The following is a 20,188-nucleotide window of genomic DNA, read 5'->3' on the forward strand; positions in this document are numbered from 1 at the left end:
GCTGGTTAAGAATAGAGTAATAAAGAATTTCCTGAACTACAGGAAATTCTGTGGCTATTGAAACACAGACAGTGCTTTGGAGCACCACAAGGCTAAAATTGGATTTCTGACAGGTGAGTTTGAGACAGTGCAATAACCTGCCCTTGGATGAATCCTCCCCTTCCCAAGGCAGAGCCATGGAAGAGTTTGCTTCAATGTGGACGCAGCAATAAGAGAATTTCCAAAACTGTGTAAAGCAGGGATCCTGTGCAGGGTTGGCAGCTGGGTGCTGGTGGAGCTCTGGGAGAGCAGCAGAGCAGGGTCCTGTGCAGGGTTGACCAGGCTGAGGGAGCTCTGGGAGAGCAGCAGAGCAGGATCCTGTGCAGGGTTGGCAGCTGGGTGAGGTGGGCAGGAGGGCACAGGAGGCGAGCACGGCTCCCGTCTCGCTTGGCTCTCTCCTTCACACAGCCCAGTGCCTCCCTGAAACCTTCTGTGTCACTTTAATATCTGAGAGCCACCCTTTGGATCAAGCACAGGCTCACCTAAAGCTGCAGCAGGATGGTGTTTCACTTTGCAGCATTAGTGTTCCCTTCACAGAGCTGTCAGCGGCCGTGGCACAGCCCTGCAGAGCAGCTGCTGCGGTTTATCCCACTCATCTCTTACAAGAAATCACATTTTAACCTCTTCCCAGGGAGTCTCTGCTTGCTGGGGAGATGGACTCCAGTTGTGTGAAGGTTCAGCTCTTCTGGGCATCGCCTCTGTGCTTGTGATTGCTTGGGTTGGAAAAGAAAAGTCATAGTAAGGCATTGGGGTAATTCAGCTCCCATGGAAACTTTCTGCCAGCAGAATGAACTTCACATTTTGGGGGAAACTTCAGCAAATGGAATTTCTGAACAACCCTGATTGGTGACCCCAGCACTGAAGAGGTGATAACCCAACCTTTGCAGATAGCTTTCTTTTTCCTCATTGCTATTCTCTGGTGGAATTTGATAAATTAAGTACCAGCAGGAAAAAAGGGAGATTCTTTTCCAAGCAACATCAGGACATTTGTTTAGCCAGGTGCAATTGTCTTCCCAGTTGATGGCAAGATGGATGAGAATGCCAAATAATTTGAAATGTAGCAGATCAATTCTATTGATTTATCCATAAGTAGCTAAAGTGGCCTTAATCACCTGCAGTATCCATGGAAATGGGGAAGGAGCAGGGGCCAGTGCTGGCAGCACAGCAAGGGAGGTGCCCCTGCTGCACACCCTGCACTGCCAGGTATTTGAAAACATTTTGCCAAATTCAGCCAGAACTTCCATGCTTTACAGGAAAATTTGCCTGGGATGTCCTTTCCCAAACTTCCCATGAATTACTTCTCTTGTAGTTACTTCTCTTTCTGGAGTTTGTAGTTACTTCAATTACTCTTGTAGTTACTTCTCTTTCTGGACTGACTGTTTGTGTGAAAAGCAGTGCAACAGGGGAAAAAAAAACCAAAAAACCAACCAACTTCTTCTATATTGATTTTTACCTCTGCAAAAAGTGGTTGGATTCCTTTGTGATATCAAGTCAAAAGAAGAACTGAGGTGAAAAGCTGGGTGGTGAGGCCCTGGCACAGAGCAGCTCCAAGGCCAGACTGGAGCACCTGGGACAGTGGGAGGTGTCCTTGCCATGGATGGGCTTTAAAGTCCCTTCCCACCCAAACCCTTCTGGAATTCTCTGATCTTTGCAAGGGGAATGTGATGATTTCAGTTCCTAGCAAAGGCTTTCTGCATTTTACTGAGCATTGCACTACAATGAAATGCTTGTTTAATAACTCACCTGATGGCACAGATCCCTTCCAGCAGCACTCCAACAAATTACATTTGTTTGAAATTACAAGCTCTGCTGGGAGTTTTTGCCAGCTGCCACAATAGAAAGTCTCTTGGAATTCAGCAAGTCTGTCTCCTTTAGAATAATAACTTTGGAGTAGAGGAATAGTATCACTGTCCACTTGCAAGAGATGCTACTTTGCCAGCATTGTAGCCTTAGCTAAAACCTCCTAAATTAAATTGTCTGCTAGCATTTCCATTAGAAAACGTAATCTCCAAGCTTTTATTGCTCTGCCATAAAATTCTCCAGGTGCTACAATTGAGTATGGACAGTTCTATCCATGGAGATAAAATTCCAGGAGGCAAAGTTGCTTTGGGAAAGAGGATAGAAGGCTAAAACCTCTTCTTTCCTGCACTCAAAGTCATCCAAAACCCACAGCTGAGACCTCAGACATGTAGACAAGGCAGGAGCAGAGTGAGGGCAGTCAGATCCAACCCTTGGAGGGACCAAACCCCACCTGGCCACAGCCCTGAGCTTGCTCCAGAGGCAGCTTGGCCACAGAGCCCCTTGTGCCTGCTGGTTGTTGGTAGTCAGCCCACAAGTTTGTCCTTCAGCGTTTGTAACTCAGTTATTTTTCATTCATCTGTCCCCTTTGTTTCAGAGGGCACCAGCCCGGAATACAAATGAGGGGAGAGCTATCAGTGATCAGAGATAATGTGCTAAAGCTGGGGCTGAAATATTTGTTAGAAAATAGGTTAATAAAGTGACATGGAGCACCTGTGCTGCTGTGGAGCAGGCATTATGAGGAGATTATGCTAATGTGGGTATTTAGTAGCAAGTCTTCTTTGGGATTACTCTCTGCTATTATCATTCTCAGCCAAGGAATTGTAATTCAAAAGGCAGCAAATGATCAAGGATTTAGGTTTTATTCTTTTTTTTTTTAAGTTTTGACTGCTCTTTAGCCTGCTGAATTAGAGGATGTTGCGAGGAATCTTTTAAACACTTTTTAAATGTTCTTGAAGAGGAAGAAGTGGAATGGGCAGGGATGTGTAAATGTAAAGAAGTGTTGAATTAAATTAATTTGTTAGTGGTGAGCAGCTGGTAGGCCTGGAGGTCCAAAGGCAGGTGAGGAGGGAGAGAAAAAGAACTAAATTTGGGAAAGGAGAAAACTGGGGGAGATGCAAGGGTTACCTCTAGGGTGAGCCATGAAATGACTTGGAGTCTCCTATGGTGAGACACTGGTGAGACACCCCAAATTCTGGGGGCAATTTTGGACCTTTCTCAACCAGACAAACATGGAGGGGCTGGAGGGTGTCCAGGGAAGGAAATGGAGCTGGGCAGGGGCTGCAGAATCCCTGAGGAGCTGGGCAGGGCCTGGAGAATCCCTGAGGAGCTGGGCAGGGGCTGCAGAATCCCTGAGGAGCTGGGAAGGGAATGGAGAATCCCTGAGGAGCTGGGCAGGGGCTGCAGAATCCCTGAGGAGCTGGGCAGGGCTCACCTGGAGCAAAGGAGGCTCAGGGGCCCTCGTGGCTCTGCACAGCTCCTGCCAGGAGGGCACAGCCGGGGGGAACAGGGACAGGAGCAGAGGGAACGGCCTCAGGCTGGGCCAGCAGACATTTAGGTTGAATACCAGGGAAAATTTCTTTTTTTAATCCATAAATAAGAAAAAAGCTGTTTAAAACAGCAAGAGGGATGAGGGGTTTGAGGTGAGGGCTCAGAGAAGGCTTTGCTGGGCTGTTGGTGCCTTCCTAAGCCTTTGCTCGGCTTTGGGTTCTCTCTGGGGTTTCCAGTCTGGGGCTGTTGTTTCCCACCCAGACAAGAGAAGAGACTCTGGCTCCCACTGGCACAGGGAATTTGTCTCCCAGAGAAGCAGAGCCCAGGCATGGGGAGCATGATGATGTGCAGGAAGGCTGATCAGCTGCAATAAAGCATTCATTATCCTTCCATCTAAATTAACTGAAATGACATCATAATAGTGCCTTTTAGAACCTCACTGCAAATTCCCTCTCTTTTATCAAATTATCACTTAAACCAAAATTATTTTAAGCTGTGTCTGTGTATTCTTGTTTAGATAATCATTCTGCCATTAAGGAAGTCATTTTCTCATTCTTTTTCCTTCTTTTTTTTTTTTTTTTTTTTTTTGATGTTTGCTTAAGGAAAAATAGTGGGGAGGACATTGCTAGTTTGTATTGTTTCTTTTTCAGTCAGAAATTTTCCTGTCAGAAATCTTTTGCATAAACACTCACAGTGTCAATCCAAATCCTTGGGTACTGGAGCTAACTAAATAATGTGCCAAATGGCATAATGGTAAAAATATTTCCACTTTTGAAATATTTCTCTTTAGATTATTCCTCCAGAGCAGTATTTCTGCAGAGGCAGTTGGATGGATGTTACATCTTGCACCCAACTTTCCTCAGCTCCTGGAGCTCCTGCAAATACTTTGCAACAGTGTCAGAACTGAGTGAGAGAAAACAGGGCACAAAATGTTTTTAAACATGAGCAAATCAGGGCACTTGACTAATTAGGAGGGAGAAGGGCAGAATAAAAAGTGACTGAACCTGAGAAAGGGCTAAAAAAAATGAGTTGTTTGGCACAGTGACTCCTGTTCCATTTATAAATCAAATCCCTCTGTCCCTCCTTCATTTACAAGTGCCACTGCAAGTCAGGGTTTGATGTATGTTCCCACCTCCTGGAGGCAGTGAGGTTGTTTGGAGGGAAAAAAGGACCTTTTGGAAAACTACAGAATCCAGCCATTAATTTTTGCTCTGTTTGGTGAAGCAGTCTCTGCATCCACAAACCAATTAAGCACCTCTGGGCCCAGTGGAGGTGAATAATAATCAATAACAGGAAACATTCCCAGGAGCCAGGGGTTGAAATTGGAGTCAGTTCATGAACCAGCAGCACACTCCTGGATGGATGAACTCTCTCTGGAGTGAGAGCCAGAAAGGGCAGAAATTACTGGAGAAATCAGAACTGCCTGAGGCAGGGCAAGGTGAATGGGCCTGAGCTGGTCACTGAGATTGGGTCACCTGGATTTTTGGGTTTGTTTTTTTTGAGAATTTCGGCATTTTATCACCTGTATTTCCTAATTTACCTTTGCCATAGTTTCTCCATCTCCTTTTCCCTGCCTTCTCTTGCCTGAGCTCCCAGCCACACTTTTATGTCCCATTCAGAAGGTGGTGGACAATTCACTGTTCTCCTGGATCACAGAGAGCTGAAACAGGTCTGGTCAGGAAATGCATAAACAGGGATCAAATGCCAAAAATTCCTGGTGACAGAGAAAAGGTTTTGGGGACACCTTAAAGTCTCTCTCAGGGGCTCCAGGAGAGCTGGAGAGAGACTTTGGACAAGGGAAGAAAAAGGAGAAATGGCTTTAAGCTGAAAGTGGGTGGATGTAGATGGGATATTGGGAAGGAATTTTTGGTTGTGAGGATGGGGAGGAGCTGGGATGGAATTCCCAGAGCAGCTGTGGCTGCCCCTGGATCCCTGGCAGTGCCCAGGGCCAGGCTGGAGCACCTGGGACAGTGGGAGGTGTCCCTGCCCATGGATGGGGTGGGAATGGATGGGATTTAAGCTCCTTTCCAACCAAAATGATTCTGGTTCTGCTCTGTGGAAGTCTCTAAACACAGAATAAGAGGACAGTCCCTGCCTCAGAGGATCAAACTACAGCAGAAATCTCTGGATGCCCTTGGAGCCATCCTCACCCCCCTTCCCCAGGGCTCACATAAAAACCTCCTCTGTCCAGGCTGTAGATTTTGTTCTTTGGTGGATTTTTATGCCCTTCTTTCTTCCACATATCCTGAAGTGACTTCCTTCTGTAATAATATTCCTTCTATTCCAATCACATCATAGAAAATGTTAATTTCCTGCTTTTAATTGGGTTGATAAAGTCTTTTGTCTCACAAATCTTTCCCAATACATTTGGATTAGGTTTTGTTGTCTTACATGCCAGCACAGTCCATTGTGTTGGGTTCCAGGCTCTGAACTTCTCCCTTTTTCAAAGTTTAACTTCTGTGGCTCTTCCTGACATGGATGATAAATTCTTTTGTTCATTGAAACTGAATTTCAAGAAGAGCACTTCTTTTTATGCACACGCAACTGGGAGCCAATCTTGGTTATTAATTACAGCGAGATAAGGGCTGGCACTGCAAGGGATGCTCTCCAGCTGAGAGTTTGGATTATTTATCCCTTGGCCCAGTGATGTCCAAGTCCACCTTTTATCCTTGAGAGTGTTCCAGCAGCCAGTTCCTTTCTTCTTCAGTACAGAACTGTTGCTTTTGGGTTAATTCCACTTATTCTGAAGAGCCACTTCTTGCTTCATTTTCCGTTTTCTCCAACTTTTGACAGCGAAGTTACTGACAATTGTCAGGACCTGCTTTGGAGGAGGAGGATTTAACTGGAATGTTAAAGTATTTCAGCTTCCTCTTTCATTTTTTATTTGGGCATAAACCTGAACCTTTTTTATATTCATGAGTTGCAGCAACTTCCCAGGTGATAACAAAGCATTGCCCAGCTTCCAGCCAAGAATTCATCCAGCATGAGTTTTTACTGTGGAAATTCTCTCTGCAGAGTAGTGATCTTGCAACTGGCAACTTCTTCTTGTCAATATTTTAATAATTATATTTTAAACATTAACTTCATTAGATAATAAACATCCTAATTTTTCTGTTTTCTCTTGGCACTGGAGGTGCTGAAACGTCCTGCAAAGTGCTGTGAGGTTTGCATGACATTTGATTTGCAAATGAAGATAGACTGTAATAATAGTTGTAGTAGTGGGAGTAGGAGTAGTAGTAGAAGAAATTATTATTATTATTATTATTATTATTATTATTATTATTATTATTATTATTATTATTATTATTATTATTATTATTATTATTAATAATAATAATAATAATAATAATAATAATGATAATAATAATAATAATAATGTTGTGATTATGATGATGTTCTATTGACTGTCACTGGAATTTCTCCACTGACCTATGTAGGAAGTATTTTATCCAGTCACAGAAAGATTGATCAAAAATAAATTAGGACTTCAGTAATTGAAAAATCAACATTAAGTCTCTCCGTCTCATCTTTGGGATATTCTTTTATGAAAAATTGGAGGAATTTCTGGCTTCCTGAACCCCCCTGATGCCCAGGGGTTGTTAAATTCCAGCTCCAGTTGAACTCATGTTCTATGCTCTGCTCCTTTTCCAGTGGCAAACACAGCAGAATTTGTATTATTTATTCTTTGTTGGTATTCCCTGGAATTAATATAAAGGAAAAATGAGAGTTACAATTTAAAGAAAAATAATGGATATGAAGTAATGAGATTGTGCCAAAGCTTAATTAGATGGAGCAGATTGAATACATTCCAGTGATGTCTTCAGGCAGCATCATTAAGCTGGAGGCACAATCCTGCCTGAGTTGGAACCAGTTTTATGTCCATGAGGAAGCAGCCTGGGATGGCCCCTGCACCACGTTAAATTGTTCATTTTGGGGGAAGATTTACAGATCTCCTGGTATTATCAGCTAACAAAAGCACAAGGCAAAGCAGGGCTAAGGAGGGATAAAACTAGTGACTGTGTGATCACACAGATAAGCTCGATTTCAATCTTGGTTTGTGCTACAGCTCAGTAATTGAATCACAGATCTCCAATCCATTTATTTTGGAGCAGTGCAGGGTGTTCATTTGTGTGCTGGATCCAGCTCCTTTGTAAAATCTCTTAATGAAGTGCTTGCCCAAAACACTGACAAAGGCACTGAAGGGCTGGAATTCCTCCTTGGCTGTGCTGGGTGCAAGTGCAGAGATGTCTCTGTCAGTTATAAATAATAATATTATGAAGCACACACACATATATATATTTGTTTGTTTGTTTGTTTATGTATATTTGCTTATGTCTTAAAAATACTTTCATATTTTAATTCTTTTTCTGTTTTCCTTTCTAAATTGAATTTTAGTTTTCCCACTTAGATCCTTTCTTTCTCCTCCATAATTCTGCCATGGGGATGATGTAACCTTACACTACAGATACATCCCAGTGGCATCAAATTTTTCCCTTTATTAATTTCTTTCAATATATAAATAAATAAACTCTCTTCTTTCAATATATAAATAAATAAACTCTCTTAGCATCCTGATAAATTTATGTACATATTGAAATATTTATGAATGTATGTACATATTGATATATTTATATAAATACATCAATATGTTCATAAATAATCGCTTGGTAACATATTGCCCATATATAAATATATAAATATTTATAAATAATGTCTGTTTCCATCACGTTGGATTATCTGGAGGCTTCTTTTCTCTTGGATACCAAACTTTCAGCTAAACATTAATTTTTTTTTCAGGAGAAATTGCTAAATATCTGAAATTCAGTACAAACCCTTTCTAGCTGGTTTGTTTTAAATAATTCTGCCCTTTTTTTTGTTTGTTTGTTTTTAATTGGCCAGCCTGAAGGGAAATAATATTTTTATTTGCATCGCTGAACTTTCTTTTTCATATTGTTTTTGGGGGTGGAGATAAAGCAAACCCAGAACATATCAGGAGGAGTTTTCTTCATTTTGGGGGACTCTGAGGAGACACAAATCTCTCCCCCAGCCTGCTCCGAGGAGCAGCTCGTTTGTCTGGGCATTAGCTGGCAGCTGCACAGCATAAATTTGGAGTTTGCAGGGGGAATCTCATGTTTGTTTTGAAAATGGAGATCAGGCTACCAAGGAATAATCAGTTTCTTTTTCAGCACCATGAATATGTAGTGCCCTACTTCTCCTGTGCCATTTGGTTTTCCCTTTCAAGCTTGTCAGGCCAACTCCTTTTGCAATTTAAGAGGTGTTTTGGAAACTCTGTAAGCTGCAGTGGGTACTGAATTAGCATTTTGGAAATAGAGCAGTGAACAATGTTCTAAAGACTGTCCTTCAGCAGATTTTCTGTTGTGCCATAAGTGGAGGGGTTTTTTGTCATGTGTTTCAAAACATGTTTTTCTTGACTTTAAAGTACAACCAGTTGCACGTCTTGCTTAGACACAACACTGTAACTTTAAAAATCTCTGTCTATATAGTGCTAATAAACTGAATTTTTAATGATCTCTTGATTATGAAAAGATATTTTAAAGACAAGTGATTTTATCCCAAACGCTCCCTCTGTTTCTGCATATGCTAATTTACTTGATTAATTTGGAGAACATCTGCATAGAATTCTGTACACTTACCAGTGGTGAGATCACACTGCTTTTCAAGTATCAGCCTCAAGTTTCACTTTCCAGACAGACTCGGATTTTGTGTCTAATTGGGATGCCAAATATACAAAGGTACCCCAGAAGTGTGTAATTATGTAATTTTCTCTTGATCTTTCAGAGTCTTCCTGCGAGCAATTAATCAGTATGCAGATATGCTAAACAAAAAATTCCTTGATCAAACCAACTTTGAGTTACAGGTAAGAAAAAGCTCTCAGTTTGAATGGGATAAATGATATTAATGTAATAAATTTCTGCCCTGTGTAGTTTTGGTGGGTTTATTCATGGTTTATTCATGGCTGTGAGCCCCAGTTATCCCAGTTAAATCATTCCAGGCTCAGCAGGTGCTGTGATCCATTCCTGACTTGTGGGTCTTGTCACAGAATCACAGAATCACAGCAGGGTTTGGCTTGGGATTCTGCCTGAATCATCAAAACACAAAGAATTGGGATTTGTAGCTGGGAAATATTTGTTGGAAACATAAAGGCAACTAGGAGCTGTATTAAGAATTTATCAAGAAACACCATAACTCCGTGGTGTCTGTTCTTTTCTCCTTTAAATATTTATGTGCATAATTTAGAGACTTTAAGTTGTTTTGTAGGTGTGTAGAGAAACATTTCAAAGAATTAATGGAATTTCTTCTTGTCATTTTGGGGGCTTTCAGCTCTGGAACAACTATTTCCACCTGGCTGTTGCTTTTCTCACACAAGAATCTTTACAACTGGAGAATTTTTCAAGTGCTAAAAGAGCAAAAATCCTTAACAAGTAAGTCCTGCTCATCATCTAAATCATGGCCAAGAACTCGAGGTCTATTGCCATAATTTCACTTTAATTTCTTTGCTAAATCTATTCAAATTGAGATGCAATCAGGGGATAATGAAAGGTTGGGCTGAAAAACATGAATCAAGTGTTGTGTGTGTTTCTGCCCTGGCATGGAGATCTGAGTTTCACCATTCATTAGGGATGAATTCAGTGTTTGCTGCTGCAGGATGCTCAGAAAGTCAAGATTCTCATGTCCACATGTTATAAAACTGCATTTTGAAAGCACTTCAGCTTTGTGCTTCTTCTGATCTCATTTTAAGAGCATTTTCTGCTCTTTCTTGTCACCCCTGACTTTGCTGAGGGAGTTTTGGTGCTCCAGCCTGTTCCACTGGGCTGTCCCTGAGCGATGGGTTGGGCTGGGTGCAGCCATTCCTCCTTCTGGGGGATCATTCCCTGTCCCCAACCACCCCACAGCCAGTCAGGTCCCACAGCACAGGAAAGCTGCCAAAAGGAGAAAACAGCCTGGAAATGGGAGTGGAACATGAAGATTCTGTTTAAACAGAGGGATTAATGGTGAAAAAGCCTCTAAGATTATGGAGTGCAAGGCCACCACTGCCCCAAGTCCCCCAGTGCCACATCCTTGCAGCTTTTAAATCCCTCCAGGGAGGAAAACTCCACCTGAAGAACCAGTTCCAATGCCTGACCACCCTCTGAGTGAGGAATTTTTTCAATTCTCCATTTAACCTCCCCTGGCACAGCTTGAGGCCGTTTTCCCCTTGTCCTGTTGATATTTCTCCTGCCTTTTATTGGTGTTCCACAGTAGTGACCTTATTATTACTGAACTAAACACCAAGCTCTGAAAAGAGCCAGTGTGGTGATTTCAGACAGAGTGTGTGGATTCTTTTTCTCTTTGGGAAGAGCAGCTGGAAAAGCCAGGTGTTCCCACAGCCCGTGAGGTCACAAAAATGGGGAATTTCCAAGCTGTGATTCCCTGAGCAAGCACAGCTCAGGCTTCTGCTGTGTACATTGAATAAAATGTGTCTATATAGAGAAAGAAAATGCACCTTGTATCCCTTCACCTTCCCAATCCAGGCCTTTATTACAAGAGAACTCCCAGAGTTCATCACTACTGCAGTGATTTGGTTTTAAAGGGTTTTTGCTCGTGTGGCTTCTGGGTTTTGACCAGAAAATTCAGGAAGGGCTCCACATCCCATCCCTTTTTATGGGAGCCAAGTTTTGCCCTGCAAACTCCACCACTCCCTGCTGAGTTTTGAGGTGTTTCCTTTGGAAGCTCTGCTCTACCTGAGCCTTGAAAGAGAATATTAAAGCACTTTAGGATCTGCTCTGCCTGGGACTCGTGGGGCTTCCTTGATGAAACAGGAATATTTACAAGTTCAGTGGAAAAGTGGTGTCAAGCAGAGCTCAAGGTTTAGGGCTTGTGCTATAAGTGCCATAAATAACATTATAGATAAAGGGTTTTTTACAGAAATTGAGCTGATGTTGCAGGGCCAGGTGTATTTTATTTAAGGAAATTGAGCTGGTATTGTAAAGGCAGGTATATTTTATTTAGGAAATTGAGATGGTTTTGCAGGTAAATTTTATTTAATTAAATTTAGAATCCCTTTGCTCTCTCTGCCCAGCACATACAAGAGCATTTTAGTCCAGCTCAGACTCCTGACCTGAACAAAGAGCCAAAAGCTGAGCTGGAATTGGGCGGGAAATTGCTGTCAAATACATTTGTGGGCTGATAATTCCTCTTTATCAGGATGAGAACCACAGGCACAAATTTTCTTGGAGTGATTTCTATAATAAACAGAGCAGTTTATCTCACTGAAGGAATTCAAGGAAACAACAGGCATTTCTCACTGCTAATATAAGTAAATAAATTAGGTAATCTGAAGTGGTTGCTTAATAAAGTTTACAAAATTATAAATCTTTGTTTATAATGAATTTGCAAATTGTTATTTTCAGTTTAATCAGGTTTTGGAGACAGGAATCAAGACAATAAATTTGAGATTGAATAAATGCATGGTCTGGAGGCACTTTCATTGCTGTGTGAAGGCACTTCTGTGTCAAAAGGGATGTAATTAATCAGTTAATTCAATATCACACTCACCCATCTTTTTAAGTACATATTTCAATTAAAACATCAAATATTTAATAATTAAAATTTAATTATTGTAATTTGTAGGTTTTGCTAAACATTGCATTTAAGCATTAGATAATAGCAGATTCTTAATGATGCAGAAGATTCCCTTTAATCCATATTAATGACTGGGTGTCTCACTGTTATCCCCCAGAAATCCTACAAGTTGCCAGCTATTACAGTTTGGCTCATCTTATTTAAGTAATGATCTTTAACTTGCAAATATTCCATGTAGCAAATGCATCCTTGGAGCTCGTTAGGGTTCTGATCCCATCATTAATGAAGGTTTTGGGATGATTTGCACTCATTAAAGCTTTTCTGGGGAGTGGGAGGGGAGGACAATGACCCTGGTGGGACACGGGAGGTGTTGGTGCACAGCTTTGGGGTGGGTGGGCTCCCACCCCTGCCTGGGACCGTGGAATGTTGGCATTGTTGAGGCTGGAAACCTTTTTTCCCCAAATTTTGATGTTGGCAGAAGCATTGCTGACCTGGTGGGGGTAGCCAGGTAATCTCAGTAGTGTGGGTCCCATTTGAGAACCTGTTCTGGAGTTTCTTCCCCTTTTGAAGGCTGTGGATCTGATTTAGAAATGAGATTTATCTGCTTGTAGGTCTTAGATTTCTTTTGTTTTAATGCTGGTTTTGTTTTCCTTTTCAAGGTACGGGGACATGAGGAGGCAGATTGGGTTTGAGATCAGGGACATGTGGTACAACCTGGGTAAGTACTTTAAGCACGTGTTCCCCTCAGTGTTCCCAAAAAACCATTTAGAGGGATATTCCTGGAAAAATTCAGTGCCAGGTTGGATGGGACTTGAGCAACCTGCTCTATGGAAGGTGTCCCTGTCCAAGGAATGAAATGTCTTTGGTGTCCCTTCCAACCCACACCATCCCATGACTCTCTAAAATGAATTTTCTTTCTCTTGAAACAAAAGAATGCCTGCAGAAAGCTTTTAGAAATCAGGTGATTTAAGAAATCAAGCCACCTCTGCACATTTAATTCACCATCTGGGTAGGCACATCATTAATACTCTTGTTAATATTTATTTGCCTGTGTTTTTGTGGGTTTCAGCCTCTTGCTGAACACAAAGCCATTGTTATGGTGATACCTATTCAATGGGGCTTTTTCCCCCTTAAAAATATCTATATACACACATATTTATATTTACTCACTTGAAGATGCAGTACCTGGAACTGTAGCACAATGGATGTGTCCAAGGCTTCTCAGTACCTCAGCCTGGAATTCTGCATAAACTCTGCTTTTCAGCCTTGCTTGGCAGCCTCAGTGACTCAGGAAAGCCTGAAAAGTTGGAGCTCCTTGGAGCTCGTGGGTGAGAGAGGCAGCTCTGCCTCTCTCCAGCCTGGGCTGCTCCCTGGCTATAATTTGCCTGTACAGGGATTGAATTTCATGAGAAAGTCAGTATTTACTGTGACCTGAGTGTGCTCGTCTGCCAGATTTCATTTTCCTGAGCTTAACAGCACAGACACTTCAGCTCTTCTGAGTTTTATCAAAACTTCCTTAAATGATCAGAAATAAAGCGTTTGCCACTTCACTTCTATCTCTGGCTGAGCTGTTGTTGCTGGGAGTTGAAAAACCCCAGCATTTCTAAGAGAAGAGAGTGCCAAGGGTTCATAAGTATTTGATATCGCAGAATTTGCATCCTATCTGCTGGAATGATGAGAAAAGGCTTCAGAGAGCAGCTGAGTTCACTTTTATTAGAAGCATCTTCGGTGAATTAAGTGTCTGGAGAACAGATTAGAGCTTAGTGCACGGCTGAGATGTGACTTGACAGGCAGGTAATAAAATCAGTGTCGTGCCTGCTGCTGCATCAGCCAGCGTGGGCTGCTGGCAGCCTCTGCTGAGCAATTAGCCAAACCCATCCCTCCTCCAGCCCCACAGTCCTGGAGCCATGGAATTGGTGAGGTTGGAAAGGTTGGGAATTGGTGAGGTCTGAGGGCACACCTGGAGTGCTGTGCCCAGCTCTGGCCCCTCAGTTTGAGAGGGATCCTGGGACACTGAGCACATCCAGAGGGGCTGGGAACACAAACCCTGTGAGGAACCCCTGAGGGAGCTGGGGGTGCTCAGCCTGGAGAAAAGGAGAGTCAGGGCTGCCCCCATCACTCTCACAGCTCCTGAAAGGTGCCTGTGCTCAGCTGGGGCTGGGCTCTGTCTGCAGCAGCACTGACACAGCCAGAGCACACAGCCTCAAGGGAAATACAGGTTGGATAGCAGGAAAAATAGAGTGATAAAGTTCTGGAATGGCTGCCCAGGGAGGTGGTGCAGTCCCCATCCCTGGGTGTGTTTAACAAGGCCTGGATGTGGCACTGGATGCCAGGGTTCGGTTGAGGGGTTGGGGCTGGGTTGGACTCAATGATCTTGAAGGTCTCTTCCAACCCAGAGATTCTGTGAAAAGGTCGAGTCCAGCCCAGAACTGCCAAGGCCACCACTGTCCCGTGTCCCCAAGTGCCACATCCACATGGATTTTAAATCCCTCCAGGGATGGGGACTCCAAACTGCCCTGGGCAGCTGTGCCAGGCCTGGACAAACCTTTCCATGAGGAAATTGTCCCCAAAATCCACCCTGAGCTGCCCTGGCCCAGCCTGAGGCCGTTCCCTCTGCTCCTGTCCCTGTTCCCCCCGGCTGCGCCCTCCTGGCAGGAGCTGTGCAGAGCCACGAGGGCCCCTGAGCCTCCTTTGCTCCAGGTGAGCCCTGCCCAGCTCCTCAGGGATTCTGCAGCTCCTGCCCAGCTCCCTCAGGGATTCTGCATTCCCTGCCCAGCTCCTCAGGGATTCTGCAGCCCCTGCCCAGCTCCCTCAGGGATTCTGCATTCCCTGCCCAGCTCCTCAGGGATTCTGCAGCCCCTTCCCAGCTCCTCAGGGATTCTGCAGCCCCTGCCCAGCTCCTCAGGGATTCTCCATTCCCTTCCCAGCTCCTCAGGGATTCTGCAGCCCCTTCCCAGCTCCTCAGGGATTCTGCAGCCCCTGCCCAGCTCCTCAGGGATTCTGCAGCCCCTTCCCAGCTCCCTCAGGGATTCTGCAGCCCCTTCCCAGCTCTCTCAGCCACCATTTCTCCTCACTAATATTTCTGGTCTCATTGGATTCTTATGGATTCTTAAACTTTTCCCAGAATTTACTGGACTCAAAGTAGAAAGTTTGATGCAGACTTTTCCATCCAGCTGGTGTTAGCTGAGGTTGTTTTATCCAGGCTGGTTTTTCTGGAGTGCCTTGTGCCTTTCACTCCTGCTGCTGTCACTGGCTGCTCTTTACAGGTTATTTAGTTGCTCCAGGGTTCAGTTTCTCCCCATTAACAAGGATAATAATTTCCCCTGCAGTTTTGGGAATCGATTGGCTCAAGGGGTAGTGTTTTCTTCAATATTTCTTTCTGTGCTGTCATGAAAGCCTTTTATTTTTAATGGATTTTTTTATAAATGGAGATTATCCAGGTAAGATCCCTCTGTGACCTCCTCAAGCTCTAATATTTGTGATTCTCCAAGATCCATTAGTGGGATCATTAATGCCAAAATCCCACATGTGGAGGGAGTCAGGAAATTGCTGCTCTTCCCAAAAAAAGCTGTGAGAGAAAGGTAAATGTGAGGCAGGACCTCAGTCTAAGGCAGCCTTTGTGCTTCTCCTGAGCAGCACCTTGATTTTCCTCATCTTCTTTGTCACACAGAGAGTCCATGTTAAACTCATGGATTATGTTTCAGTTCTGGCCCCTCACCAATCTCATCTGTGTCACAGCATCAATTAAGAAGGAATTCCAACTTCTCACTGCATTGGAATTGATTGGGGGGTGCCTGACACTTTTATCTTGGAAGCTGCACAGCATTAATCAAATTATTCATGTGTATGTTCAGAAACCAAATCAGGAGTGAAGGGCTGGAGTTCTGGAATTCTTGAGCACAGGTTTTTTTATGCCTGTGCCATTGTGCATGAAATGTGATGAAACCAAACCACTCCCTGACTTTTGATTTATGGATTAAAGGGTATAGAAAAGCCTCAAAAATGAATGTTTTGTCTCATCAGGTTTTGTTTCTAAATACCATGATTAACACACGATGCCTGCTGAGTTAAAATTCCCCAGCTGGGAGCAAGGCAGTCCTCCAGCTATAATGCACATTTAAAAGTATAATTTTTTTTCTGAAATTCAATAGTAAAATAAGAATTCTTAAAGTTTTCACTTGGCTGCCTGTTTCTGATGCAGGGGAGGCCTCAATAATCACACCTTCCTATTTTTATGAGCAGGAAAAAAAATAAAAGAACATTTACAGTGCAGAACAGCACTTTAGAGGCTTTTTTCCTTCCATACCACAACCTGAACTTTAAAATGTGTTACTTTGAGTCAGTGTTTTGTTGAAACTGGGGCTTCTTAAACCTTGCTGAGACATTAAAGCATCAAAAAAGCATCAGACAGGCCATGGCCTTTCTTGGAGATGCAGGAACTCAGAAACCACACACTGGAAGGGTTTTATGGTGCAATATAGCAAACAGAACCTGTGCACAGGGTGCAGTGGTTGGTGGCACCCGCAGCTGCGTGGCAGAGCAATTGCAGTGACATTTCAGGTGACATCCTGGTGGGAAAGGTGGCCCGGGAGAGGCAGCTCGGAGGTGTTGGTGACGTCTGAGCCAGCTGGGGGCAGATGGAGGAGAGGAGCTCCTCAAGGTGGAGGGGTATGGCTGCTGGTGTCCTCCTGTGAGTGCCACCCTCCCTGCCAGTGCTTGACGTCACCAAAGGTGTCTTGACAGGGCCCTGGCTGTCGTTGGAGGGAAGGCCAGGGTTAAAAATAGCCCTGAACTTTGGGTGTTACATAAATAGAAGTCATTGCACATAACCCTCTCTGGATTAGTCAGGCGTGTTCCCAGCCTGCCCAGGGCACAGGGGAGGCTGCTGGCAAATTACTCACAGGCTTTTGTGGCCCAGACTGAGTGGGGAAGAATCTGGGAAATGAGAATCACACTTTGTCCAGCAAGGAGAGCACCTGTCAGGATCTCTTGCTGCTCACAGTGACCCTGAGATGGGTTAGGAAGTCTCTTTTCCCAGCCTGGCGCTCGAAGGAGGAGTCAGAGCTCTCCAGTTCTCAGTCTCAAAGTTGTTTATTGTTCCTTATCTATAAAATTCTTTCTCCTGAATGATCAATGGACAGAGGTCCATTCAGCAGGACAGTCAGAGGCACTCTGCGTGCCCTGGGACAGTGTTATCTTTTTGTACTAAAAACCACGTGTACAATATTTACCATAACTTCCCAATACCTATCACCTGTGTTAGACAGTGAGCTTCTACTCTGAACCAATCCCAAAGTGCCAACAACACAGCAGAAGATGGAGGCCAAGAAGAAGAAGAAAGGCTGGACACACCCAGATTCCTCCATTTTGCACCCTGAATCCCCATTCTAAAAACTCCGAAATCTACTTTTCCACTGAGTAATAAATTCACTATCATTCTACTTAATTTGTCATGGCTTGCAGATCTTCATCTAAGGTTGGTAACTTGCTCCATGGGTCATAATCAATGTCACAGGTGTCTTGGGCTCTGTGCCAGGGTCTCTGAGCCCCCTGGCAGGGGTCTTGGCCATCCTGGACAGCCAGAGGGATGTGCTGGGTCCTGACAAGCACCCTGGGTTTGGTTTGTGGTGAGGACCCTTCCTGCTGTGTGAGCACATCCCGTGGCCAGGCACAAGGTGCTGCAAGGAGAAGGTTTTGCATGTTCAAAGGGGGCTTTTTTTGCATGTGGTTCCTAAAGCAGCTGCAGAAGTTGGTTTTCAGAACAGACTCCTCAATTTTCTCCCAGACTTGTCACATTTGGAGTCTCTGTGTGGGAGTTCCCACATTCCCTCAGGGAGGAAAAAGGTGAATTCCTTGCTGGGTTGTTTACCAGACAGGGGCATGGATGCCCTGGGGGGCCAGGGGAGGATTGTTTCCCTTCCTGCTTTGCTCCTTTAGTGGTCCAACATCTCCCAGATCACTCTGTCACAGCAAACCCATGTGTGTCCCCACTGAAGCACCTGGGGCGGACATCCCGCTCCAGAGGCTTCCCCCAGAGCTGCAAACCCATCATCATCTCATCAAAGACTCTAATCTTGTGTGGATTGTTTCACATCTCAGGTTCAAAGGGAATTCCTGTGCTTGAGGCAATGGAAAAGCCCTCTGTGGCACAGGGAGAACTCGCAGTGATGAACAACTTTTGTCACCGTTATTTGTTTTCTGCAGTCTTGACTCTGACGCTGCACAGACATAGCACAAGAGATCTGTCACCTGAGAGATCCAATGTAATCATCCTTGTAGGAGACTGAGGGAAGCTTTAGGCCTCTCACTTGATATTCCTGAGCAGCCCCAGCACTGCAGCACACCCAAAGTCACCATTTTCCTTGAGTATTAATTTGCCCTGCTCCGATTGCTAATGCTAATAGGATTCAGGAGTTTGCCAAATCTGGGGACTTCAATTATATCTGCTAAAAAAAGGAGCGTGTTTTGGTGGTGAAGGATTTCTCTTGATGACATTTTTGAGATTTATGTTAGTTCTGGTCAAAGTGAAACTAGCGTGTAAAGACTTCACTGGTTACTGTCACAGTGGTGTAGTGCAGTGGAATAAAAATGAGTTGAAATCTGTTTGTGTCCTGTACCACTGGTAACTGCAGTGGGAAGCAAAAGTTTGAGAGCTGGAGGGAACTGAGGACTGGACTCCAAAGAACCTGCTCTGAAGCACAATACTGGGTATAGAAACAGTGTTTGAACCTGTTGTAAACATCCCTAAGGGGGAATTTGTGAGGAACATCTCCAGTTGTGTCCTGAGCTCCCAGTGCATCCCAGCCTGTTGCTGATGGAGAAATGTGTTTGTGTTTCCTAAACTTCTGCCTGGAGCTCTCAGGGCTGTGCTGCTGCAGCACCATGGTACAGTGAGGTGATGGCACCCCAGCACAGGGTGCCCAGAGCAGCTCTGGCTGCCCCTGGGTCCCTGGCAGTGCCCAAGGCCAGGCTGGGATAGTGGAAGGTGTCCTTGCATGGCAGGGGTGGAATGGGATGAACTTCAGTGTCATTCCCAACTCCAGCCATCCTGATGATTTTTCCATGGACTTATTCACCAGATAATTTGCAGCACACACACTCTGCATCCATTTAGCCAATAATATCAACATTAACCTGTTCTTTTATCCATTATTTATTAGGTGCCACGCTCCTGCCAGGCTTTAATTTCCCTTCCCTGTGTGGAGCAGAGCAGGGATGGGGGGAGGAGCAGCTTCCTCTTGGGAAGCTAAATCTGCAATCAGGTTTTGCAGGCAGCTCAGCTCCGAGGAAAGGAGACATATTGTGGGCTGGCTGAGCTGTGCTTTCATGTCTCGAGGCTCTGTTAGGCTGCACTCGTGGTGACACTTTGATAGACTGACACCGAGAACATTTTGTTCACACAGGAGTCTAAATAAGTTAATACAAGTGATGTGCCTTTTAGCCTCCCTCCCTGCCAGCCACACATTGTGCTTTAAAATAAAACCTGGAAATTTGGGTGTGAAAATATGTAGTGGGAAATGTGGCGAGTCCCAGCTTGACGACTGATTCAAGTGCTCCTCTTGATTTGGAGTTAGACAATACCTCCTCCTGTGGTAATAAATAATAATAATAATAATAATAATAATAATAATAATAATAATAATAATAATAGTAGTAGTAGTAATAATAATAATGATGATGATGTGTTGGTGGTGATCATCATCATCAAATAAATAAGAATAATAAAAAAGTGTTTCAGTAGAGCCAGGTATTCAAACATGGTTTGTTATGCTCCATAGGTATATTAATACAGCTTTTTCAAAGCCAGGGGTTGTTGACTCTGAAATGCATCTTTTCTCCTAAAGGTCAGCATAAAATCAAGTTCATCCCAGAAATGGTGGGGCCAATCCTGGAGATGACCCTGATCCCGGAAACAGAGCTGCGGAAAGCCACCATCCCCATCTTCTTTGACATGATGCAGTGTGAATTCCACTCCACCAGGAGCTTCCAGAGGGTAAGCACAGAGCTGCAGACGTTTAAAGTGAGGAGGATTTGGCTGTTCTTTGACAAAACATAAGGAGTTTTGTTATTTCTCATTTTTCTAAGGAATAATATAATTACGGATTTGCTTATTTCCTACAACTCCTCGGGGGCTGTGCAGTTTTCATCTGTTGGTTTGAAGTGGTTATTGAAGGAGAAATTTGCATGTAGTAAATGAAACCTTTGGTTATGGCACAGGAGCAAAGACAGATGTCTTAAATTGTCACTGTGACTCACACAAGGAATTTGTTCCTGAGAT

The 20,188-nt window shown here is 43.9% G+C and overlaps 1 protein-coding gene across 2 annotated transcripts in view; it reads left to right on the top strand.

Annotated features, from left to right (window-relative positions):
• The window catches only part of DOCK1 (dedicator of cytokinesis 1), a 279,185-nt gene that overhangs the window by 182,913 nt on the left and 76,084 nt on the right, over positions 1-20,188 (top strand). For both annotated transcript variants that reach the window (XM_058028591.1, XM_058028592.1), the window contains exons 30-33: positions 9,127-9,205; positions 9,670-9,770; positions 12,570-12,628; positions 19,755-19,903. In XM_058028591.1, coding sequence (XP_057884574.1) covers positions 9,127-9,205; positions 9,670-9,770; positions 12,570-12,628; positions 19,755-19,903 — 388 coding nt within the window. The remainder of the gene's footprint in view (positions 1-9,126; positions 9,206-9,669; positions 9,771-12,569; positions 12,629-19,754; positions 19,904-20,188) is intronic.

This window comes from Melospiza georgiana, chromosome 8 (genome assembly GCF_028018845.1).
Source record: "Melospiza georgiana isolate bMelGeo1 chromosome 8, bMelGeo1.pri, whole genome shotgun sequence".
Lineage (NCBI taxonomy): Eukaryota > Metazoa > Chordata > Aves > Passeriformes > Passerellidae > Melospiza > Melospiza georgiana.